This window comes from Hyperolius riggenbachi, chromosome 3 (assembly GCF_040937935.1).
Source record: "Hyperolius riggenbachi isolate aHypRig1 chromosome 3, aHypRig1.pri, whole genome shotgun sequence".
Taxonomy (NCBI): domain Eukaryota; kingdom Metazoa; phylum Chordata; class Amphibia; order Anura; family Hyperoliidae; genus Hyperolius; species Hyperolius riggenbachi.
The window spans coordinates 113,244,371-113,271,315 of record NC_090648.1 but is presented as its reverse complement, the minus strand read 5'-3'; the positions used below and the strand labels follow the sequence as shown (position 1 = coordinate 113,271,315).

The 26,945-nt window shown below is 43.5% G+C and overlaps 1 protein-coding gene across 2 annotated transcripts in view; it reads left to right on the top strand.

The window, feature by feature from the left end:
- The window catches only part of CDS2 (CDP-diacylglycerol synthase 2), a 102,336-nt gene that overhangs the window by 45,743 nt on the left and 29,648 nt on the right, over positions 1 to 26,945 (top strand). For both annotated transcript variants that reach the window (XM_068274812.1, XM_068274811.1), the window contains exons 2-6: positions 10,732 to 10,874; positions 21,158 to 21,254; positions 22,463 to 22,560; positions 23,695 to 23,834; positions 26,259 to 26,317. In XM_068274812.1, coding sequence (XP_068130913.1) covers positions 10,732 to 10,874; positions 21,158 to 21,254; positions 22,463 to 22,560; positions 23,695 to 23,834; positions 26,259 to 26,317 — 537 coding nt within the window. The remainder of the gene's footprint in view (positions 1 to 10,731; positions 10,875 to 21,157; positions 21,255 to 22,462; positions 22,561 to 23,694; positions 23,835 to 26,258; positions 26,318 to 26,945) is intronic.

Genomic DNA, 26,945 nt, shown 5'->3' with positions numbered 1-26,945 from the left:
TTGAAGCCAGAGCTTTCTGTCGTGCTGCCCCTACCCCGTGGAATGCCTTGCCAAACTTAATGTAGAAAGCTCCAACCCTAGACTTGTTTAAATCAAAACTGAAAAGCCACCTGTTTAGTCTGGCATTTATGACCACATAGCTTTTTTCCCTGTAAGACATCACTATGTACTGATCTGAGACAAGCTTATGTGCTTTGGGGCCTATGGGAGAAAAGCACTTTACAAATGTTTTTTTGTTGTTGTACAGAGGGACATAGTGGAGGCAGAGAAGGACACTGAGGGAACAGGGGGCAGAGGTGGTACAGAGCAACACTGATGGAAAAGGGGTAATGCAGAGGGGGACACTGGGGGCATAGTTGAGGTACAGGGGACAGAGATGGCAGTGTTTCAACTTACGGACAGATTCAGGTTAAGAGTGAACTTAAGCCCAATCTACGCGATACGATTCTTTGTACGATTACGAATCTATTTACGATTTGATTAAATCTGACATGTCCGATCGGGATTCGATTCAGTTCAATTTTCCATTGCAAAACCATGGCAAATCGAATGGAATCCCGATCGGACATGTCGGATTTAATCGAATCGTACAAAGAATTGTATCGTGTAGATTGGGCTTTAGTCCCTACTTCGTTCTAACTGGGATCTACCTGTATTTATAATCTTGCATTTTCTCAGCATTTATCTTTGGTACATCAGTAATGTATGATCGCAACTTAAGATAATTGCACTGTAAAGTGTACCCATCTGGGAGGGGTCTATGTTGACGACGTAACGGGTAATCTTACAATATCTTGAGCCAAGATCATACAGCATTGATGTATTAGCGCTGAAAATAAACTTAACGCGGAATATAACCCTGCATTTCAACTTTGCTCTAAAACATTATTTACAGTATATTATATGCAACCAGCATTTTTTTTTACTAGACCAGCATTGGAAGGGTTACACAGAGCTTTAAAGAGAAACTCCAACCTAGAATTGAACTTTATACCAATCAGTAGCTGATACCCCCTTTTACATGAGAAATATAATGATTTTCACAAACAGACCATCAGGGGGCGCTGTATGACTGATTTTGTGCTGAAACCCCTCTCACAAGAAGCTCTGAGTACCTCGGTACTCTGGGCAAACTGCCACAATGTAACAATGTTCACAGACAGGAATTAGCTGTTTACAGCTGTCTCTAACAGCCAAAACAGCTAGGAGCAGCTACATAACCTGCCCACAGTAAAAATGTCACCATGTAATAAATGTCAGAATGTAAATCGGGGAGAGAAAAGATTTTAAAATGAGCAAACACTGACTAAATCATTTATACATAATTATGGTAAAAAAATTAAGGACTTTTTTTTACTACATTATTTTCACTGGAGTTCCTCTTTAAAGTTCCTGGAGATTTCTGCAGACGCATCCGAAGCTGACATAGATACATTTTGTTTACAAAAAGTGTTGAATGTGACTCACTCTCTCTGACTGAGAAGGAGCTGGAGGACAGCCAAAGAGTGTGTAACATTTCTCAATAGATACATTTAACTAAATAGAATGTAACAATCTGAACTTCTGCATATCTCTCCACGGAACTTTAACCTCTGTGTTTAACCCTTCCAATGCTGGTCTAGTAAAAAAAAAAATGCTGGTTGCATATAATATGCTGTAAATAATGTTTTAGAGCAAAGTTGAAATGCAGGGTTATATTCCGCTTTAAGACATAAATAAGGAACTTTTCCCTTTCCAGGGTTTCAGCACAAAACTCAGATTTGTGTGGGTGCTGAGAATAAACAATGGCCTTTTGTCCCCTTTGTGATCACTTCTGTCACTGCTGTCTAGTTACGCAGGTAACCGATTCTTTAGCCATATTTGTAGCACTTATTAGTCATCATAAGTATCAGTGTTACTGTTCACCATTACAAAGGAAATGCAGCGTCTTCCTGTCCCTGTAATCTGCCATAATTAGTGGCTTAATGATGCGGCTATGGAGCTGGGAGGCGCAGTGTCATGCAAGGAGCACTGTGCACTGTCATCATGTGCTGTTCAGGATCACAACCCTGCTCTAATAACAAAGCGACATCTGAGGATATACGGCACTGCTGCATGTAGGCTCCAAGTTACATGACATATGTAATATACTTGTATGCTTATAAGAATGGGAATTTGTGTGTATTTAATGGTCAGCATGGTGGCGTATTGGCTAGCTCACTTGTCTTGCAGCACTGGGTTCCTGGTTCGAATCCCAGCTAGGGTACTATCTGCATAGAGTTTTTATGTTCTTCCTGTTTCTGTGTGGATTTCCTCATGGCATTCTGGTTTCCTCTCATATCCCAAAAACATACACATTAGTTCCCCCTAAATTGGCCCTAGACTACTATAAATATATGCACGATACATACATAGACATGACCATGATAGGGATTTAGATTGTGAGCCCCTCTGAGGGACAGTTAAGTGTACTCTGTACATCGCTGCGGAAGATGTCGGCGCTATATAAACACTAAAATAATACATAACAATATGACTGTATATGGCAGGGTTGGGCATAATGTAGAATACAGGATCTGGTCACCTGAATCTGGGAATCACATGAACACTAGTCTTGCATCAGCTTGGTTACCCTCAGGCTGGGACACTCTTTTGACTTGTGTGCGTTTTGCTGCAAAGCAGAAAAGGCAAGTGAAATCACACTTGATAAAAATCTATGGGCCGCATTGCAATGTACCGTTTTAAAATTGCACAGCATGTTGGCTCTTTCCACATACAATGCTGTCCTATATTATTATTATTTATTGTATTTATAAAGCGCCAACATATTACGCAGCGCTGGACATTAGTTTAGGTTACAGACAATATTTAGGGGTGAGAAACAGCAATATGACAATACAGGAATACAAGAAAACCAGCAGCACAGTATGAGTACAAGGTAATGCTTAGTCAGTCGCTGTAGGGGAGCATGGAGATTCGGCAAGTTAGGTTCACTCAAATGCATAGCAAGGGTGTACAGTAATGGAGGTGCATGATCAGGTAGGACACAAAAGGAGGAGGACCCTGCCCAAAGGCTTACAATCTAGAGGGAGAGGTAGGGGCACGAGAGGTAGGGGACCAGAGTTCAGCTGTGGGTTTAGAGCAATTGTGAGGGGTGGTAGGCCAGAATGAAAAGGTGAGTTTTGAGGGCCTTCTTGAAGGTGTTGAAGGAGGGGGCTGCCCTAATGGGTGGAGGTAGGGAGTTCCATAGTGTTGAAGCGGCTCTTGAGAAGTCTTGGAGGCGTGCATGGGACTGGGTGATGCGGGGGACGGTCAGGTGAAGTTCATTGGAGGAGCGGAGTGAGCGGCTTGGTGTGCATCTCTGAGTAAGATCAGAAATGTGGGTTGGACAGGTTTTGTGGACGGATTTGTAGGTCAGACACAATATCTTGAATCTGATTCTGGACTGGATAGGAAGCCAGTAAAATAGAGCCGTAAAATATGAAAAACTTGACTTATAACATGATGCTGTATTTTTTTCAATGGTTGAAAGGGCAGATTGTTAAAAAAATGCAAATCAGTACAAAAATGCAGAGAACAATGCAGGAACTCTCATGGGAGAAAACTCCTTGTTTTCTGCACAGACAAGTGTGCTGCCAGCCTCTGAAGTGACATCACACCTCTCCTGCATTGCTGATGCACACTTACTTTCCATGCTAAAGTTATGTCTGGAAGATGGTACAGAGTGAAGTCTCACTTCCATATTCTCACCTGTGCTGGCACATGACTAGGTAATGAAGATGCCAGGTACATTGGCTTCTGTACATGGCACTATCCCAGGCATTCACCTACATGTTTATGCAATAGTGCTTGGAGCACACAGGAAACAGTATGTGCTGCTGTGGCTTCCAAATATCTCGAAGTTCTTCCTGCACTGTGTGGCAATCTTGTGCCAGCAGGCTTCCTACAGTGCTGCCTAACAACCCCGAGGTAGAAAGTTTAACCTTCTCTCCAATTCAAAAGTATTACATTAAAACTAGACAATATTTTATTGTTTAGAGATTTACAGGATGTGGTGTTCACCGGCAGCAAGACCCTTCGTTATCTGGGACCAGAAGTGTAAGGCCCGGGACCCACTGGCAGCGCTTCTGCAGCATCTGCCGGCGATCAGCTAAGCATTGTAAGGCTCCCTGCACACTGCATGCAATTCCGATTTTGAATAGTTTTTTACATGCGATTCTGATTTTTAGTCGTTACAGCATGCTGCATTTTTTTCTGTGTTTTCTGTTGATAGCATTCAGGAAAAATCGGAATGGCAAATCGGAAACGGAATCGGAATGGCAAATCGGATTTGCAGTGTGCAGGGAGCCTTATGGTAGAACCCTGTTGGTGTGGTTGCACTTGCAGTAGTCAAAAATCACTGCATGCAGCATTTTGGGAGCGATCCTAGCATGATCGCCTTAATGGCTGCAGAGCTAAATCGTGATTGCTCCAGAAATCTCTTGTGAAATCATGGGGGGGATAGGAGGCGCCCTATTGGGTACTGCAAGCATAACACTTCTGTTGTAGATGGACAATTTTTACAGGAAGACCATAGATCAGTTCAATCAAACTACTGGTCAAAAATTGGTATATGCTCCTGATATAGAAGGTATTGTTTAAATGGTTTTTCAAGTAATTTTAGTAGCAAATGGAACGATCCTACCTTAATGAGCAGTCATTCCATAGTGGTTTGTAGGAAAACAATCTTTATTGGAGCACTCAATTAATGACTACGCGTTTCGCGGTTAAAACCGCTTCATCAGGTCGTGTATCGTGCCTATAGCAGATGTCCCCCAGATTCGGGCGCCAGTGCACTTGTTTTCCTACAAACCACTATGGAATGACTGCTCATTAAGGTAGGATCGTTCTATTTGCTACTAAAATTACTTGAAAAACCATTTAAACAATACCTTCTATATCAGGAGCATATACCAATTTTTGACCAGTAGTTTGATTGAACTGATCTATGGTCTTCCTGTAAAAATTGTCCATCTACAACAGAAGTGTTATGCTTGCAGTACCCAATAGGGCGCCTCTTATCCCCCCCGTGTTGCTACATAACCCCTCCCTCCAAGGAATAGGGGTCACCGCCTGGCAGGTGGTAACCATTTTCAGAGGAGCAGCGACCACCGAGAGTACCCCACAAGGCCGAGTGGGGACGGTACTTCCCCACATGCGTTTTTAGACTGGTTGCCCTACACGCAACCCAGCCTTGTGAGTATATTTGATCATTTCTTACTAACTGAAGTAACCACACGTGAGATACTACACCAGATTGGGCTCCCGGTGTCTCCCCGTCCCTTTTTCTACCCTCTAAGCACAGACTTGTGAAATCATGTGCGCTTTGCGATATCCCACAAAGCATTGCTAGTGGATCCCTAGCCTAAGTGAGTGATGTTTACATCTGCTATAGTCAGGCCAAGATTTACATCACAGGAGCGTATAGGCACATATGTTCTGGCACCCTAGACTTCATCCTCCAAATACCCACACTGCAAGTGTGCTGGCTGTCCCAGCTTTCACCTCCCCCCTACTTCCCCTGCACAGCATTGGTAGCTACTGGTGCCCCTTAGTATTAGGTAACAAAAAGTACCCTCAATATTAAAGTTTACCAGAGCTGAATAATAATAAAAGTTTTATACATACCTGGGGCTTCCTCCAGCCCCATCCGCATGGATCGCTCCCACACCGCCGTCCTCAGTCTTCTCCGTCTTCTGTACTAGGTCCTGTAACTTCAGCCAATCGCGGCCAGTCTGACGCATGAGAAGTGCGCTCTTTATGTATCTCTCCAGCAGCTGCCGGAGAGATACGTAGAGGGTGCACTTCTCTTGCGTCAGACTGGCTGAAGTTATGGGGCCCAATACAGAAGACGGAGAAGACTGAGGACGGCGGTGTCGGAGCGATCCATGCGGATGGGGCTGGAGGAAGCCCCAGGTATGTATAAAACTTTTATTAGTACTCTGCTCTGGTTTCCTTTAAGTAGCTAGAGGTGCCCCCAAGTATCAGGTAGCTAGAGATGCCCCTGACTGAAGAGATCTAGTCATTGGAATGCAGTGAGCTGAGTGAGTAACCTGCCATTTATGCTCCGTTTAGGACTCTATATAAGGAGGGAGGGAGGCACTTGGGGGTGAGGAGTGAGACGCCTTTCCATCATCAGGCGCCTGTAAGCATGTGCCTCAGTGCCTTATGGAAAATCCGGCCCTGGCTATAGTATTATTTATTGTATTTATACAGCACCAACATATTATGCAGCGCTGGACCATAAATACATGCAATGATGCAAAGGATGACAGACGTAACAAGGTTATACAACATAGGTACAATATGTACAATAAGGCAAACCGGGTACAATATGATCATGTGAGTTTGGGCTGGTAGGTAGGCCCACGCTCAGTAATAGAAGTATGAGGCTGTCATAAGGAAGGTGTATACGATCTTGTAGAATACACTAGGGAAGTCCTGCCAAAGGCTTATAATCAGTCGCCCCCCCCCCCCCCCCCCCCCCATGCGCAGACAGGGAAAATTACATTCTAAGAATTTTTCTTGATACTGTAAAGCAATTCATTCTCCAAACTTGTTTTCTGTTCTGACCTTGCTCATGAATATAAACATTGCCATAATCAACAACACATATTTCTGAACATGTTCTACATCACAGTTATTCAGTAGCTGACTTCATGTTTCTACAATGTGAAGTATTTCAGATGCATAAATGATCTGCTATGTCTGCCTACTTGCGCACGTTACTTGACACTGTCCTTGCGCTTTGTGACAGATGCTGCATAGATGTGATATAGATGCGTGGCTTCTGGCGGCAGGAGCAGGCTTGGATCAGGAGGATTAGAAGCAATTGTTGAGTGCAGGGGAGGGGGCTGCCATCAGAGAAGAGTTGTCACAGTAACCTGGCAAGCCCGGGCTATTTCCTCTGGAAACTGGCAGACAGCAAGTCATTATGTTAATGCTTCAAGCAAGTCCACATGTCCTTCATAAGATGCAGACCATTGGTTCCTGTTGGACTGGAATAAGGAGTGTGAGATTGTTGTATTTCATTCAGGGACTGCGACCAATTGGCTCACAGCAAATGATGCATCGTTTTCATGTGGATGTTTTTAGAGCAGCCTATCCAGAAGATGTACTAGACTAGAGTCTCTAGACGTCAAGGACGGCCACAATATAGTAGCCAGAAGTAAATTTGTAAAAAGCACCAACTTCCTTGCTCCTGGGATGTATCCAGGCCTGCCATGTACACAAGTCACAGGACTAGTGTTTTGTTTTTTTATCATCCATTTGGTAACTTCATAGGGAGGAGAAATTGACCTAGATTCAGTTTTTTCTACTCCATTAAAGATGCACTATAGTGACATATAGTAGAATGCAGTAAATTATTCAGGATACCTACTTTTAGGGCTCTTTCACAGTGCGACGTTAAGGTCGCACGTTATAAAAAGGAATAACACAGACTAACGCACAGCAACACAAAGTATGTGTGACATTCACAGTGCTCACGTTGTGTTGTGTGTAACGTGTAGCAATATTTAGAAAGTGCTGCATGCTGTGCGTTCTCTGCGTTATCAGCTACGTTTGACTGTTTGCACATGCTCAGTAATGTTTTTTTTTTTTTAAACTTTGACGCATGCGCCGTTTTCGTTCTATCAGTATGCAAGAAAACGGCGCACCGCGAGACACAACGCAAGGCAATTTAACGTCACACTTGAAAAGGGACATGCGTTGTGTTAGGGGTACGTTGTGCGACCATAACGTCGCATCAAACGCAACGTCCTAGTGTGGAAGAGCCCTTAAGGTAACTTTCCTGTCCACATTAGAAACACTTCCTATATCTATATATTGCTGTATATGGGCAGCATGGTAGCGTAGTGGTTAGCGCTCTCACCTTGCAGCGCTGGATCCCTGGTTTGAATCCCAGCCAGGTCAACATCTGCAAGGAGTTTGTATGTTCTCACTGTGTCTGTATGGGTTTCCTCCTGGCACTCTGGTTTCCTCCCACATCCCAATAATATACGATACAGATTAAGTTAATTGACTTCCCCCCCAAACTGTCCCTATATTACGATACATACACTACACCATGCATACATAGACATAAGACTATAGTAGGGATTGGATTGTGAGCCGCTCTGAGAGATAATTAGTGACAAGGCAGTATACCTTGTGTGTGTGTGTGTGTGTATATATATATATATATATATATATATATATATATATATATATATATATATATATATATATATATATATATATATATATGTGTATGTAAACCCTCCCTCCCAACTAGGCGGTTTAGCTATGCAGAATTGTCCTCCTAAAGCATTCTGAGAGACTAGATATATTTTCTACTGCCTTCCTAAATCTGGTTGCATGCTTGTTCCAGGTGTGATCCAAAGACTACATGATGAGCCTGGCCAGTTGGAGTGCTGTAATATTTCAAAAAGGGATAGATCTATAAAAAAAAAAAAATTGCAGCTTTCATATTACCTTAATTTTAGACTCCGTTTAAAGGACAACTGAAGTGAGAGGGATATGGAGGCTGACATATTTATTTCTTTTTAAGCAATACCAGTTGCCTGGCTACCCTGATGACCCTCTGCCTCTAATGCTTTTAGCCATAGACCCTGAACAAGCATGCAGCACATCAGGTGTTTCTGACAATATTGACTGATCTGACAAGATTATCTGCATGCATGTTTCTGGTTTGATTCAGACTCTACTGCAGCCAAATAGATCAGCAGGGCTGCTAGGAAACTGGTATTCTTTAAAAGGAAATACATATGGCAGCCTCCATATTCTTCTCGCTTCAGTTGTCCTTTCAATACTCATGGGCTCACTTGCACTGGCCGAAAATTTGCATAAGTACTGAAAGCAATGCAATTTCAATAGAATCCATTGAATGGATTTTTGTAGTCTGTTCCAATCCGGGAAAAAAATCGGACCACCTGCTGCAGATTTTCGTACTATTCATCCGTTTCTCATGTATTCATTGTCAGTTAAGCTATATACACTTAAAAAATCGCATTTAAAAAATATAACGCAAAATGCATGCCAGATGTAATATCCTTGTAAAACCATGGCCAATTTCTCCCTCATTTTTCATAGAAATGCAGTTATAATTTATACTGCAAAAATGTTTAGTTTACCCAGTATCAAAAATCTAACATTACCCCAGTATCAAAATCTATCAATTACTGTTGCATTAAAATGGTATTGTGCTCAAATTTCATCTGTGGTCTAACAGCATAAAATGAACAGCTAAACCCATCTGACTTTTTAAGGTGCTGGAAGAGTTAAAACAAGCTTTTTACCTCCTTTAGCTGCTAATTGATAAACTAGCCTTTGCCTACCAACATTATCAGATTGTTTTGGAAGTGTAATGAACTGTATAGACAAGGTAGAAAAGTTTCTGCTGTATCCAGGGGGGAAGCAGAAAACTTTCTCTTCTTTATTTGCACATTAATTACTTAATTGGAAATCAATCTCCTAATTAAGTAATTAGGAGATTGTCCTGCCACAAACATATTAGTTAGCTTCAAAGACATCAGAGCACACATCTGCCTTCCTTTCACCAGAGCTTCTCATACACTCTCTTTCTTCATAGGAGCTGTTATGGCCCATACTCACGAGGGACTTTTGTCGCCTCAACACGCGGCGCGCGCGTGTTGCGGCGACAGGTCGCCCGTGAGTATGGGCCGTCGCACACGCGCGCGCCCCGAACTGTCGCCCGCCGCTCATGTCGCCATGCGATTGAAACTTTCAATCGCATGGCGACAGTCGCCGCTGCCCCCCCGCCGCAACTGTCGCTAGTCCGCGTAAGTACGCGGACTAGCGACAGCAACCTCCATGTAGGTACATGGAGCTTCCGGCGGGGGGAGGAGGAACGTCAGCGACAGCTTCCGCCTTGCCGCTGGTCCCTCTTCCGCGTGTGTACGCGGAGGGACCTGGCGAGAAGCTGTCGCCGGCCTGTCGCCCACACGCTCACGTGTGCTGGCGACAGGCCACATTTCTCGCCCGTGAGTATGGGCCATTACTTCCTGGTTTCATGGGAGCACACACTGCTGTGTTTACATATAGCCTGTCTGCTGTGTTTACATATAACCTGTCTGAATGGCACACCGCGGAACCCTTCACACAGAGATGAAAGCTCAAATTACAGTGGCTCATTACTTCTAGATAATGGTGAATTAGACAGGTTATTATCTCTAAATACAAACGGTGGGTTTCTCTGTGTTTTTTCCTTCTCTCCTGTGAAAGCGTTTAGGTCCTCTTAAGCAGGGCTATCGATCACTGGCTGAAAGACTACTCGCTGTTTGTAGTACTGTACTGTATTCAAGCAAAAGCCCAGTGTTTAAATCCTATACTGTCATTAGGAGAATATTGAGACACTAACTTGTGCTACACTTGCTTTGTGTGCTATATGAACTGTTTTTGTATGCTTCTCACATGTACATTCGCTTTTCCCTCGCCGAAGCCCCCTGTCAGGGTGTGAAACATGTTGGGTTTAGGGTAAATTTTTAGTTGAGCGCCAGCATTTTTTTGTAGATATAGAGCCTGTGTGTCTACTTCTAATGACCATATACATTTTAAACTACTATATTGAAGGTTACATTTTAGCCATTAGGGCATTTCTTTACAGAAATTCATTTTTGCATTTTTCACTGGCATTGTAGGACAGTGTTTTCTAAATTTGGTGTTTTGTAAGAAGTCTGTGTTTTCTTTCAGGAGATTGAACCTGATGCAAAAATTGAAGGCGAGACAGCATCCGACAGCGACAGCAAGACCGACCCTGCTAGTACCCAACAAGGCACTCCAACCGATGACACTCCAGAGGTCCTCAACAGAGCTTTGTCCAGCCTGTCATCCAGGTCTCTTCTAATTTCTTTCATGATCTTCTGATATTGCCTAATTTGAAGTTGGGTGGACAGTTCTGAGTTTCATGTAGAATTCAGGAGCCATTTAGCCTAGGCTACATGCTGCTGTTGAACGTTGAAGGTTTATTTTTCTTATATATATTTCCATATTAACCTGGTGTGACAGAAGTATGGGGGAGTTGCTCATTCCATCCCCTGGTAAAAAGTTCTGATCTTTTGGCTTCAAAAAATGGGAGTAACATTCCTACAACTATGCAGTCACCAAATAATTATTTCGGGTCTGTAATTCAAGAAGTATTAAAAACTGAGTAGAAGTAAAACCTGTGGGAATCTGGCATATTTTAAAGTGTATGGGCTTTTGTCAAGTTAAATACCGTATTTTTTCGCTCCATAAGATGCACTTTTCCCTCCCAGAACTGGGAGGGGAAGTCTATGCCTTTTATGAATGTAATAATATATAATTAGGCAAGGTACCAGGTCTCTTATCCGCCCCAAGCTTTTGGCAATCCGCACGGCTCTTGCAGAGTGCATCGCCCTCACCTCTCCATCCAGTGCACTCTTCCATTTTGATTTCTATCATCGTCGTCACTGGCACCTTCTCACTGTGACCTCGGCACATGGGTGCTGCCGTGTTATTGTGTGAGGAGAGGCCAGCGATGAAGATGGGACACAAGACAGGAAGGTCTTAGAGAGCTCCAGCTGGAGAGATGAGGGCGATTGCTCTGCAGGGGTCATGGAGATTGGTATTAGCTTGGGGTTGACACAAGATAGGAAGGAGTCCCAGCTGGAGAGGTGAGGGTGAGAAAACTTGCTACCTATACTCAGCAGTAACCAATAATATTGGGGTTTGTGGGGGGAGGGGAAGACCTGGCACCAGCTGGCGGAGGGAGGATAGACACTCTACATGATGCCTCTGTGCCATGAGACGCACCAGTTTTAGAATATTTTTTTCCTGGTTTTTGTCCTCTAAATCTACATGCGTCTTATGGTGTGAAAAATACAGTAGTTCACATTTGAGGAATAAACAATGCCCAGGTACCTTACTTTTTCAGATTACAATATGCTAGTCTAATGGCCTGTGTATCTGGTTCTAAACCCCTTTCAGATCTGCTCACTGAGAGTGTTCCTGTTGCCTTCTCTCAGCTTTGTGAGCGGTCTCCTTTTAACACCACCATTCTGGGAGGTTAAGCTAGTTCAACCTCTATCCAAGAGGCCTACGTGAACAAAACCACATTCCATCCAGGTGAATCTATAGAACGGAGAGGGAGTTGTGATCATCTCTCTCTTCAGAGGTACAAGCTGCATTTTGGTGTCAGACAGCTTAACATAGATGTCAGAAGCACTTTTCAGATCGTGACCTCGGCATGTAATTAAAACAATTGCATGTGATATCTTGTTATTGGATGTCTGCCTATTCATATTGAAAGTTGTACAGTCTCATGTCTGTGACTGGAGATTCTCTTTAAAGTGACACTGACCTCCACACCGCTCTCACTTCCTTTCCCTCATGAGCTGCAGAACTCTCAAGGTGAAACAATAACTAGACAAGCTGCTGCTGTGGAATTAGTAGGTTATCACAATACAAGGAAGAGCAGCTCTATATGGGACTTTAAGGAATGGTGATGGACTTTGACAGATTCCTTTTAAGTACCAGTTCCAGGCACAGATGGTTTCCTGTTTAGCACTTTGTCTTCCTGTGTAGGAGTTCAGTACCACCGCTTGCTTCTTTCTTGCATTCGCTCCTTGGTTAGCCAAGTCTCCTGTAGGGTTTAAGTCCTATTTTTAAAAATCTGTTGGTAAATTTTTGATAGCATGAAAAAGGTTATCACCATTTTTTCTTGTGATCCATATTGGGGGAAATAGGTTCTGTTTAGCTATACCTGGAACTTTCTGCCTTTTTAATATGAGCCCATTTGGAGCAAGAAATAAAGGGTAGAAGTGAAAACTTTGGAGATTGTAAGGGGCGATTCACCAGCCGATGCTAAACCCCTTACTGCCACAGAGCAGACAAGCGTTTGGCGTCAGTTCTCTGAGTTTTGCCATTGCGTTTTGAGCCCCTAGGTCACAGGCGTCAAACACGAGGCCCTCCTTGCCATTTTATGTGGCTGTCCAGAGCTGTGAAAGTGTGCTTGATTGTAAGCAGTAAAAGAATGAAAGGAGGCTGCCTTCCCATACAAAGGAGCACACTGGTGACTGTGTTTCTGGTTGAAACGCTGTCCGTTTGAGATTGGGTGCAGCAACAACCCACGGGACCCCTCCTGGGATCCTCACACCCATATTCCCCCCTAACACCACCTTCCCAGATAAAGTAGTGCAGCGGAGTGGTGTAATACTTACCTGCTCCAGCACTGTAACATGTCTCAGGAGTCAGAAGTAAAGCGGGATGGGAAAGTTTGGACAACTTTGTTAATCGTTATGATTTTCTTGTATAAATTGTTGGTTGTTACGATAAAAAATGTCAGTTAAATATGTCATATAGGAGACACACACAGTGATATTTAAGAAGTGAAATGAAGTTTATTGGATTTACAGAAAGTGTGCAATAATTGTTTAACCCTCCTGGCAGTAACCCCGAACTTAGTTCGGGGTAAGCTGCGCAGAAGGATTTCTCTGGCCCTGCTGTGCCGATTTGCATACATTTTTTTTTTTTTTTTTTTTTGGCCACACGCAACTAGCACTTTGCTAGCTGCGTGTGCACTGCGATCGCCGCCGCTCGGCCACCCCTTATGTCCAATTAACCCAATTTTAGTTTCATCAGTCCACAGCACCTTATTCCAAAATGAAGCTGGCTTGTCCAAATGTTCTTTAGCATAGCTCAATTAGCTCTGTTTGGGTTGAGGGCGGAGAAAAGGCTTCCTCTGCCTCACTCTTGCATACAGCATCTCCTTGTGTAAAGTGCGACGAATGGTTGAATGATGCACAGTGACTCCATCTGCAGCAAGGTGATGTTGTAGGTCTTTGGTGCTGGTCTGTGGATTGACTCTGGCTGTTCTCACCATTCGTCGCTTCTGTCTATGCGAGATTTTTCTTGGTCTGCCACTTCAAGCCCTAACTTGAACTGAGCCTGTGGTCTTCCATTTCCTCAATATGTTCCTAACTGTGCAAACATACAGCTGAAATCTCTGAGGAAGCTTTCTGTATCCATCCCCTTAACCATGATGGTGAACAATCTTTATCTTCAGGTCACTTGAGAGTTGTTTTGAGACCCCCATGTTGCTAAACTTCAGAGAAAATGAAACAAGGAGGGAAACGTATAATTGACCTCCTTAAATACTCTTTCTCATAATTGGATACACCTGTGTATGTAGGTCAGGGATCACTGAGCTTACCAAGCCAATTTGAGTCCCAATAATTAGTTCTAAAGGTTTTGGAATCAATAAAATGACAACAGTGTCCAAATTTATGCACCTGCCTAATTTTATTTAAAGAGAGTCTGAAGCGAGAATAAATCTCGCTTCAGACCTCATAGATAGCAGGGGCATGTGTGCCCCTGCTAAACCGCCGCTATCCCACGGCTAAACGGGGGTCCCTTCACCCCCAAATCCCCCTCTGTGCAGCGGGGGAGCGCTTCCTGGTTGGGGCAGGGCTAACCGCCGCAGCCCTGCCCCACGTGTGTCTGTCAGCGCGTATCTCCGCCTCTCCCCCGCCCCTCAGTCTTCCTTCACTGAGAGGGGCAGGGAGAGGCGGCAATGCGCCGCTGATAGACGCGACTGGAGGCAGGGCTGCAGCCGTTAGCCCTGCCTCCAGGAGCGACCAAGTCTGCGACCAAGTGTTGCAGTGGGGGGTTTGGGGGTGAAGGGACCCCCGTTTAGCGGCGCGATACCGGCGGTTTAGCAGGGGCACACATGCCCCTGCTAACTATGAGCTCTGAAGCGAGATTTATTCTCGCTTCAGAGTCTCTTTAAACAATTATTGCGCACTTTCTGTAAATCCAATAAACTTCATTTCACTTCTCAAATATCACTGTGTGTGTCTCCTACTAACTGACATTTTCTATCGCAAAAACAATTAACGATTTATACAGGAAAATCATGACGATTAACAAGGTTGCCCAAACTATCGCATCTCACTGAATACATTATGTATAAATATCCCATGTTTGAATGCAGATTGGATGCAGCTTGGAACTTGGCAAACAAACATTGTGGCACATAAATATGGCTGATTTCTAAGCTGCCTCCTCACACGTGTTCTAGCATCTCACTGATCATTACTATACACCACTACTAATAAAGGAAAAGGCATCACCAGCACATATAGAAAGAAAAAGCCTATGCACTAAAAACACATCAGCACACACCTACCACTAATGATAAGGAGTAGACACCAGTGCCCATATGCAATCAACTTTTTCTCCTGACTTTTGTACAGTAAATAGCATCAATTTGAATATTTGTGTCAAAATCTGCTTCCAGCCTCAAATGGTCGGCTAAAGACCCCACCCAACCTAAAAGCTGAAGCTCTTCCTTAACCTGCCCAGACTGTTTGATGTAGACCTTCCTCAACTCCTACACCATACTGTGGAATCCACTCTTAAAGGGCCCTTACATCTAGCATTGTAGGGGCAGATCGACCGTGACAGAACTCTTTTGGCGATTAACGCAAATCGGCAAACGTGTAGCCTGCACCATTTTCAGGCGATTTCCCGGCGATCGCGTTTCAGTGCTATAGAAGTGCTAAATGCGATCACGGAAAAATTGCTGCAGTGTCCAGTGATTGTTCCGCGTTAATAGCGGAAAAATCACTCCCGCAAGTTTGCGCTTTTAAGTGTGAATGGGACCTCACAGTTTGTTTTTTGTGCTTTTTACCTGTGTTGGCAAATTTGGATATAATGCCTGGTGTGTTTGTAACACAATTTAATCTAATTGTGAAGTATTCTTTCCATGAATTCTTGCAACATATGAATGTAATAGTTGTATATGTTACGGCCAGAACCCGAAGTTTGACCACTTCGGGTTCTGGCTGGCCAATGCGCGAAGTGGCCGCTGCGCTGCGGCCAATGTTAGAAATGGATTGATTCCTCTGAGGTTAATGTATCTTCTGCGCCGCAGCGCAGCGGCCAAACGTATAACAACTTCGTTAATTTATTGCAATTCAGAGGAATCAATCAATTTCTAACATTGGCCGCAGCGCAGCGGCCACTTCGCGCATTGGCCGGCCAGAACCTGAAGTGGCCGGCCAGAACTAGAAGTGGCCAAACTTCGGGTTCTGGCCGTAACATATACAAGAAGTCCCACATAAACAGGGGCACACTGGAGGCTGGAAACTCATTAGTAGAGTTACAGATAAAATGATCATTTTAAAATAAAAGGTTACACTTGTGACCTTTCTGGTTTACAGGGGGATGTAATAATTGTAGTGTTGGGAGAATCACTGATATTGATGTGAAAGGACTGGCTGCAGTGTAAGCAGATTACAGGGACACCACTGCACAGCTAAATCCCAGCTGGCAGATCCACTAATGAAATGCTATGGCCATGGTAGAATAAATCTGCTGCTGGTTGCTGTTACAAAACTTCCACGCTGCTGCTTATTAGGACACAGGAATGGGTTGCTTCATTTTTAACCCGTTAGCAGCTTTATACAAAATGTTTTGTGTGAAAGCTGCTGGTGCAATGTGAGCTGCTGGTGCAGTGTGAGCATCTGTCTGCATATCTTGATAGGCTGCCTAGTGCAGCTAAATGAGTGCGTGGCAGGAAGTAGTTATATTTACTGTACATACAGTACGCAAGTATAAGCCAAGTTTTTGGGACGAAAAAAGTGGTCTGAAAGTGGCGGTCTCGGCTTATACTCGAGTCACCTTTGTTGTTGACCCCTCCCCCTCTACTACCAGCTGTCTCCCCCTGGCATGTACAGAGCGCACTCTGCTCTGTACTGTAGCTGTATGAAAGGAATGGCCATGTGCTGCCCCCCATCAGACCGGAGCAGGATGTGACACATACCCTCTCCCCCCCCCCCCCCCCCCCGAGTGTCCCCCGGCATAAGCACAGCGCTTTGTGGCTTCTTTACTCACCAGTCTCGGCCGCAATGTTTCCCTTCTAGCTTGTAAGTTGCAGTCTCTCGTCACTATGATCCCCGCAGATGCACAAGAGATCAAAGGCGCCACTAGAGGTTGTCATAGCAATGAGAGACTGCCACGTCGGGGTTAGCTAAATAATCGAACCACAAAGCGCTGGGTTGCAGCATGAAGAACCTGCTACTTATCATGTGACTCCAGTGTAAGCCAAACCAATCAAAGTTAGCAGCTACTGACTTCGATCGGCTCATTTTGAAGCTGCATCCTGTTTGACACAAATTTGCAGCAACTCGGAAAACCATCATCTTGTTGATCATCTCTTTATTGTACAGCGCAATATAAATCCAATAAATAATAATAATAATAATCTCTAAACTAAAGTATCCTAACTAAGGTCCCTGACTCACCAAAGAGCATTTTGTGGGTCATTTTCGTTTTTTTTTAAATCTACGTGCATTAAAATGTTGGCAATTTGTTTGCAAAATTGGGATTGTGGGAATTTGGTATTTTACCACAATTTTAATGCAAGTCAATGAAAGTGTTTTTAAAAAACAAAAACGACCCGCAAAAAGCTCTGCGCTGTGTCAGGGACCTTATGTGCAGAAGTTTGGAAAGGCCTGTCTGCTTGTGACCAATTCATTTCATAGAGAAGACTTGTCTCTCTATCCTAAGAATATTCAGGTTCAGCAGTATTAAAAAACAGTGGAAATGTCATAATCTTGGAGAAAGGATTCTCTGATCAGAAATGAGTATGTGGACATGATCTTGTTCTCTGTGTCTCCCGTGAGGTATACCAATATGGAATCTCACATATCCCGGTACTTGGCTCTCCCTCTCCCTTCTTTTTATAGCACCATTTCCTGACTGATATCCTTATCCTGTATGCTACAAGGATATATTTGCTTATTGTAACTGAGACCCAGGCTTTTCCTATGGGAGTACGTGCCAACCCTACTGAGCTGTATCTTCTGAACTGCAAATAAAACCAGGACACAGATGTTGATGTCTTAACCTGTCTCTGTCTACTGTTGCAAATCATTAATAGTAATCATCTGGACGGAGTAGAGTATCGTGCCTGTCTTGATAAGGCAGTATTGTGTAGCGGTAAAGCATTTTCTTCTGCCATGTGATCTTTTTAAACATGGCTACTGTCTGTTGTCTGTGGCATCGAGTGACGTTAGTGGGTTAGGGAAATGTATTTGTTTTGATAATCTCATTCAACTCTTAAAGCAAAATAATACATGCCTCCATAATTAAAACCCACGTATTGTATTTGCCCATTTGTCCCGGTTATTTCACCATTTAAATTATGTCCCTATCACAATGTATGGCGACAATATTTTATTTGGAAATAAAAGAGCATTTTTTCCGTTTTGCATCCATCACTATTTACAAGCTTATAAAACAAAAAAATAGAAATATTTCATCTTTACATAGATATTTAAAAAGTTTAGACCTTTAGGTAAATATTTGTGGTTTTTTTTTTTATTATTGTAATGTGTTTTTTTTTTTTATTAAACATTTTATGTGGGTATTTTTGGGAGGGTAGGATGTGAATAGTATTTGTTTTGGGTAAATATATGTGTATTTTTATTTTTTTTACATTTAGATGTAGTTTTACTTGAGTTTGTTTACATGACCTCACTCTAAGCGTAACATGTACACTTAGAGGGACATAGGAGTCAGAAAAAAAAACGAAGCTTCCGAAAGAAGCTGTCGCCTTTTTCTGCGGGGGAGAGGAATCAGTGATCGGGCACCATAGCCCGATTAATTGATTCCTGGGCTAATGATCCTTGTGCGATCGCGCGTACGATCGGCCGCGGGAGCGCACATGGCCTCCTTGACGTATTTCTACATCAAGGAGGATTAAGTGGTTAAGGGACCAAAAGTAATTGGACAGAATAATCATAAATCAAACTTTCACATTCTAATACTTGGTTGCAAATCCTTTGCAGTCAGTTACAACCTGAAGTCAGTTACAACCTGAAGTCTGGAATGCATAGATATCACCAGACGCTGGGTTTCATCCCTGGTGATGCTCTGCCAGATCTCTACTGCAATTGTCTTCAGTTCCTGCTTGTTCTTGAAGCATATTCCCTTCAGTTTTGTCTTCAGCAAGTGAAATGCATGCTCAATCAGATTCAGTCCAGGTAATTGACTTGGCCATCGCATAACATTCCACTTCTTCCCTTCAAACACTCTTTGTTTGCTTTTGAAGTATGCTTTGGGTCAATGTCCATTTGCACTGTGAAACACCGTCCAAGAAGTTCTGAAGCATTGGCTGAATATGAGCAGATAATATTGCCCGAAACACTTCTCATCCTGCTGTTTTTGTCAAAGTCAATCAAGAGCAGACTTCACCAGAGTGAATACAGAGGGTTCACCACAAGATGTAAACCATCAGTGAGCCTCAAAAACAGGAAGGCCAGATTAGCGCTTGCCAAACGACATCTAAAAAGCCTTCACAGTTCTGGAGCAACATCCTATGGACAGATGAGACCAAGATCAACTTGTACCAGGGTGATAAGCAGGGCTGTGGAGTCTGAGTTGGAGTCGGAGTCGTTGACTTCATAAACCGAGGAGTCGGAGTAGGGAGTCGGATGATTTTTGTACAAAATCCACAGCCCTGTTAAATATTAGACTAAGGAGTCGGAGCCATTTTGGGTATCCAGAGTCAGAGTTGGAGTCGCGGTTTCATAAACTGAGGAGTCGGAGTTGGAAGATTTTTGTCCCAACTCCACAGCCCTGGTGAAGAGAAGAGTATGGAGAAGGAAAGGAACTGCTCATGATCCTAAGCATACCACATCATCAGTAAAGCATGGTGGTGGTAGTGTCATGGCGTAGACATGTATAACTGCCAATGGAACTAGTTCTCTTGTATTTACTAATAATGTCACTGCTGACAAAAGCAGCAGGGCGAATTTAGAAGTGTTTCGGGCAATATTATCTGCTCATATTCAGCCATGCGTTCCAAACTTCAGGCTGTAATTGACTGCAAAGGATTTGCAACCAAGTATTAAAAAAAATATATCCTAAAAAATCAGCACAAGCCAGATAGCAGACAAACTTCACTGTGGGATGTACAACCAGCTTCAGCAAGCAGAATTCTGCAGCCCCCAGTGCTCAAATAGTCAAGGTGACTATCAAAAAAGTGCTAAGCATACAAATGGTAAAAACCTGAGATTCCCACTCTCTAGTCAGTTCTGACCAGTTTCACCTTTTGACATCCTCAGGGATCGCTGGGGATGGAAAAAGCCGAAACCAGTTGGGACTGACTAGAGCAGGGGTAGGGAACCTTGGCTCTCCAGCTGTGATAAAACTACAAATCCCAGCATGCATTTGCCTTTATTAATCAGGACTGTGGCTGTCAGACTCCTGCAATGCATTGTGGGACTTGTAGTTCCTTAACAGCTGGAGAGCCAAGGTTCCCTACCCCTGGACTAGAGTGTGGGCATTAACCCCAAATATGACTGTTTTTCAGTGGCATAAAGAGATGATATGCATATTCAGTAGTGATGTATCATGGGAGATCGTTGTTGCACACTTAAAGCTGAATTATTGCAAATACCTTCTGTTTATATATTATTTTGTTACCTGTACTTTTTGTGCAGTGCACATTAGATTCCATTCTTCTGACCTTCCAGTTTGGGAGGTTCATTTTACAGGCTTTTGGTTCTTATATCTGTGTTTGTGCTTTGGAACATCGAGGTTAACTCTAGCTTTAATGTGTAGCACTCTGATGCTGCTAAGCATGTTCTGTAAAGTGCCCATATAGTGATGTTCAAGAGTTAATTACAATGAGACAAACTGGGGTGTTTTAAGGCCTATGGCATTAGTACAGAAAGGATCAAGGCAAATATAGCGACTCCCACTCTTGGAGATGCATAAAAATTCTCCATTCATTTCCCCCTAGCAGAAATACATTGGATCAGACATGCCTTGCAAGTCAATAGGCTGTTTGGCAGAACTTGTTGCTTTTTGTGTGCAGTGCATGCACTTTTATGTCAAAAAAGCATTGTACTGCCACGAAAGAATGCACACGTTTTGAGTTGTGGTATGTGGCAGAACTGGAAAAGGAAACGTGAATGCTATTGTGGGGTAATCCAGTGTGAATGCAGCCTTACTGTGTACATAGGCCATTGCAGAGAGAGTGCTTCAATGTGTTTATATTATGCAACATCAGAGGCCTCCGTTGTAAAACGGTTATTTGTAAACAATTCTTTACTTACGGTAGTTTTATGGTTCTGTTCATTCTGTGCAGATGGAAGAACTGGTGGATAAGAGGCATCCTAACGCTGGCCATGATTGGGTTTTTCTTCTTCATCATTTACTTGGGACCCATCGTGCTCATGATGATTGTAAGTACAATTTGCGCGTGTTCTTGTCTTTTATCCTTTCCTAGGACAAATACTATATATATGTGTGTGGATGTGCACGCAAAGATGTTGTAAGAGATTTGTACGTAAATAGATTAGACTTTGATTTTTCAAACTAGCTTTTTTCTTTAATCAGCATGACATATTTCCAGTTAATCCACCAATCATTTGACCTGTGTAAATGAAAGTTTGATGCTATTTTGGTATCTTAACAGCAACTCTGAGGGTAGGAACACACTAGGCAGAATCGCATATGCATTTTTCACTACGTGGTATGGAGAATGCATATGGGATTCTGCCTAGTGTGTTCCTACCCTCAGAGTTGCTGTTAAGAATTCCAAGGTCGATGGGACTCTAGCCCCACTTACCTTTCCACAAAGGAAAAATTGATACCAGCATGGGCAGAAGGATGAGGACAAAAGTTAAGGATACCTTACAAATGTATACCACCTAAACTTCAAGGTCAATGGCCCTCAGTGTCTGATCGTACTGTCCATCACTTTTTAAGAAACCGTGGATGGAGTTCTATCCCACGGGACTCCACTGTTGGAAGAAATACCTAAAAATGGCAGATTGGCATTTGATGAACTATTACAATCTAGTGTGTTTCTGGGAGAAGATCCTTAGGACGTATGAAACAAAACCTGAGCTTTTGACAAGTCGTATCACCTCCCTGTGCACACACATGCAAATTACATTTTCATGCCTACTTTAAAACATAGGCTAAGTTAAGCTTTGGGGCTACTTTGCTGTGACTGACATGGGGGGGGGGGGGGGGGGGGGGTGTATGTTGAGGCTTTGTAGGGAACTGCAATCTCAGTCAAGACACTCTGGAGCAAAATACCCAGAATAAGAAAGCTGTCTCAGGTCACGATTACTCCAACAGCATACTGAACCAAAACACACCGTTAAAAGCACCCAAGTGTGGCCTAGGACAAAACATCGGCTATTCTGAAGAGGCCTTCTACGAACATTGATTTGAATGCTATTGAATGTCTATGGAAAGAACTAAACATGCAGTCTGGAGAAGGTGCCCTTCATACCTAACATAGAGCAGTTTACTCCGGAGTCGCTACAGAAAATGCTTGTTTGCAATGATTGCCTCTACAGATTGTACAAAGTATTAGGTTGCGTGTCCCATCTTTTTTTCATCTGTCAGTTGTGTTATTTGTTATTGATTCTCTCCACAGGTGATGTGTGTACAGATAAAGTGTTTCCAGGAGATCATCATGATTGGATACAACGTTTACCACTCTTATGAGCTTCCTTGGTTCCGGACGCTTAGCTGGTAGGTAGAATGAGCAGTTCAGGTAAAGCTGCCACTGAGACAAATGAGTTCAGCTGTGGTCTTGTATACTAAAGTGAATACTGGCTGCAGAGTTTGTTGTTCTGGCTGGGATTTCCAGAGTGTCACCAGCTACTGAGTTCCGCTTGTGGGAACAAATGGATACTGCCTTTGCATGAAAATCAATGTGCCAGTGTTCAGTGTTTACTAAAAGGCCTTTGTGAGGAGAGTAAGAAGTTGGCTGGTGATAAGGTTTTTCATTCTGTTTTGTTCGTTTGACATGGTAACCTGACTGAATAAAGGCGGCCATATGTCTAGTGTGTTGCAGCCGATTGGCCATTTGATTCTATAAGGACCCTTTTCCATTGGTGAAGTGATGCGAATGTGGCTACCTCGCTGCATCGCATCACTTCCGCTTGCATTCGCGTCACTTCCACATCTCCCGATGCAGAAGTGAATGGAGGAGACAGTGTGCGGATGTGCGCAGCATCAGCAGCATGCTGCAGATTCTCGGATCGCTCTGCACCACTTCGCATAACCAGCACACAGTGGAAACTGTTCCATTGCTGTGCATTGGTTACTTTTCGGCCGTGGTGGGATGCGGCTATGTAGCAGCTTCGCACCACATGTAGTGGAAACAGGCTATTTTCGAATTGGATGAAAATCGGTGCCACAACAAAACCTGCACGACTGACAACTCGACCAATTTTAGTCCAAAATCAGTTGAATGCATTGATCGAGCAAGTTGGAAAACCTTGGGCCAACGTGCTTGATCAGGTGCGTAGCGGTAGGGGCGTGTGATATCGGAAGGAGTGACGGACACAACAAAACACCCAGCCGCTGACCTTCCCCCCCCCCCCCCCCCATATGTTTATGGGCCCGTGCATTCAGGAGTTGGCCTGTGGTGTATGGGCAGCCAACAGATCCCTGATCAGAGAGAGATCCGTCTTGATCCATCTTATCCATACATCTCTAGATATATGAGCACTTTAACTGTGTGATCTGTTTTGCCTTTCTGAGTAATTTAAATGAACAACCTATTTTTGAAATGCGGCTTGCTGTTTCTGATCTTGCTGTTGATTATGTGACTTTCTGTTTGTGCTAAGTAAGTGCTATGAACCTCATGAATTTCTGCAGGTACTTCTTGCTGTGTGTCAATTATTTCTTCTATGGAGAGACAGTCACCGACTATTTCTTCACTCTAGTACAGAGGGAGGAGCCACTGAGAATCCTCAGCAAATACCATCGCTTCATTTCCTTTGCCCTGTACCTGATGGGTGAGTTATGGTTTCCCTCCTCACAGTGATGTAATGCTGAATGCTGCAATGGAGAGTGATTGGAGGTGTACCTGGGGCGAGTGCCATACTAAATATCTGAACCAAGCAGAATACTGAAGTATTTTTACCGGTTGCTTCCTGCCTAGTGTTTGTGCTGATTTACTGCTGTTAGTGACAATACCCAGTGCTTGTGAGGTGGTAAGCAAGCATGGCCTGTAGCCTCCATGCCAAATAGGAACACAGTGACCAACCACTGGGTCACTTTAAAGGGAAAAAAGATTGACAGTGGAGCGCTGGTAATAAACGTGCTGAAATAGCAGATTTATTTGTATAACCCTTAGACTGCTGTGGACATCTATAAGTGTACTGTGTATTCACATCCATAGGCGTGTAAAGACATTTTAGTACAGAACTTCCACCTGACGCAGATGTCTATAGGCATTTCTGTGCCCTCATGATCCTGTGCCACGGACGTCTGAAAGGGCTAACCTTTTGCTTTTCTTGAAATATGGAAATAATTCTAAGATGATGCAAAATTATGCAAACGTTATTGCAAATCTATGCAGCTTGAATATAGACTGGTGAAATGCTTTCACTGCAAGATTTGATTCGTTCATTTTACAATAGATTTTGGGTACCTGGAGTCTGAGTCGGTGGTTTCATAAACTGAGGAGTCTGACGATTTTTGTACCAAATCCACAACCCTGGTAAGGATAAGACTAAGGAGTCAGAGTCGAGGAGTCAAAGCCATTTTGGGTACCTGGAGTTGGAGTCAGTGGTTTCATAAACTGAAGAGTCAACATTGGAGTCGGGTGATTTTTGTACTGGTTCCACAGCCCTGGCCTCTTACAGCTATATTGACAGCTATGTAGACATTTTAGTACAAAACTTCCACCTAACGTGGATGTGTATAGGCATTTTTGTGTCCCCATATTCCTGTGCCACGGATGTTTGAAAGTGCCAACTTTCTACTTTGCTTGAAATATGCAATATGCAAATAATTCTAAGGAAATGCAAAATTATGCAAATGTCACTGCAAATCTATGAATATGGACCAGCGAAATGCTTTCACTGCAAGATTTGATTAGTCAATTTTACAATAGATTTTTCTCAGAATAATTACCATACATTCTCAATGATCTCAAATTTAATTGCACCCTCAATGACAATCTCTGACTAATGTGGACTGTGGTACATGTAGATTTGGGCAAGACATTTGATTCAAACATAGTTTTTTTTCTTAAATAGCTGGAAGTCTAAAGGTTTAAAGGGAAGGTCCAGGCTAAAAAAAACAAAAACAAAATCCACTTACCTGGGGCTTCCTCCAGCCCCTGGCAGCCATCCTGTGCCCTCGCCACAGCTCCGGTGGCTCCCGGTGGCTCCCTTGCCAGGTCGGCTTCCTGGTCAGTTTCTTGTGCGTTCCACCGTGCGGGTAACGTGGTTTGGCCGACGTCCTCAGCATTTTACAGCGCAGAACAATCCTGATGACGTCGGCCAAACCACGTGACCCGCGCGGTGGAACGCACAAGAAGCCGACCTGACGAGGTTGGCTTCTGCAGCGCAGGACAACGGGACCCATCAGAGCTGTGGCGAAGGCACAGGACTGCTGCCAGGGGCTGGAGGGAGCCCCAGGTAAGTGGATTTTGGGGGTTTTGAGCCTGGATGTACCCTTTAAGAATTGCCAATTCTTGCATTTTCCAGGATGTAGCAGATTCCTTGATTGGCATAGTCAGCGTGGTGATCATCTTCGTATAACCCTTTCTTGGTCCTCCACTCTATTGGTTGATATTTTAATTTAAGAATGGTAGAACTGTGATCATGGCACCAGCTCAGTGTGGCTCTTTATTACAACTAAAACGTGTTGCAGTAGATTAGGGACCACTCAAGCTCCGCAACACCTGGATGAACTGAAAGAGAAGGAACAAGCTGCTTGTGTTGCCTAGATTCCTGTCCTGTGGCCAAGGGACACTAGTTTCTCCAGATTTATCACCCGCTCCACCTTGTGTCTGTCACATTCATGAAATATGCACAGCAGATGCCATCAGTGCAGCTGAACTGGGATAACCAGGGGCGGCATCAGTGGAAATGACAGGAAATTCATGCCAGTAGCGATTTTTATTCACAGATTCTTTAGTTTTTACAAACTGATCATATCCGAGAGGGTTAAAGCTGAACTGCAGGCAAATATCTTTTATATAACCTTATATAGGTCATTTGCATTATAAAAAGAATTCTTATCCTCGGGATCATTGCAGTTCTCCTCCATAGCTGAATTAGAAGTACGGTAAGCAGATCTCTTGAAGGTCCATTACAGATGTACAGACTGGTCTACAAAATGTGCCTTTTCTACTGTTTGTGATGTGTAGGATAACCCTATTCTGTCATTGTATGTCATGAGTGGTGACGGCATTTCTTTTCCTGTAGGGTTTTGCATGTTTGTCCTGAGTCTGGTTAAGAAGCATTACCGTCTTCAGTTTTACATGGTAAGTACCTTTAAAGTGTCAGTTCAGGCACGGTTCTTTCATTCGCATTTAAAGAGAACCAGAGGTGAAGCTGCCATATTTATTTGCTTTTAAGCAATGGCAGTTGCCTGGCTGTATCTAATACTTTCAGCCATAGACCTGCAGCAGATCAGGTGTTTCTGACATTGTCAGGTATGACAAGATTAGCTGCATGCTTGTTTCTGGTGTTATTTAGACACTACTGCAGCCAAGTAGATCAGCAGGGCTGCCAGGCAACTAGTATTGTTTAAAAGGAAATAAATATGAAAGCCTCCATATCACTCTCACCCCAGGGTCACTTTAAAGCGGAACTTAAAATTGGTATAAAACAAAGTGTTTGACTTACCTGGGGCTTCTGCAGCCTTCCTGTCCCACGCTGGTCCTCCATGAACCTCCGTTCTACCGCCGCCAGCTACTTTCGTTACCAAAGTTGACGGCAACTGCGCCTGCACACCTCGAGCCACGTGTCACTTTTTCCACGTTCCAGCTGGCAATACTTGCCTGCGCTAATAGCACAGGACGCTATTGCCAGCTGGGGCGGGGAAAAAGACACGTGTTGTTCGGGGCGTGCAGGCGCAGTTGCTGTGGGAGAACAGAGGATCGTGGAGGA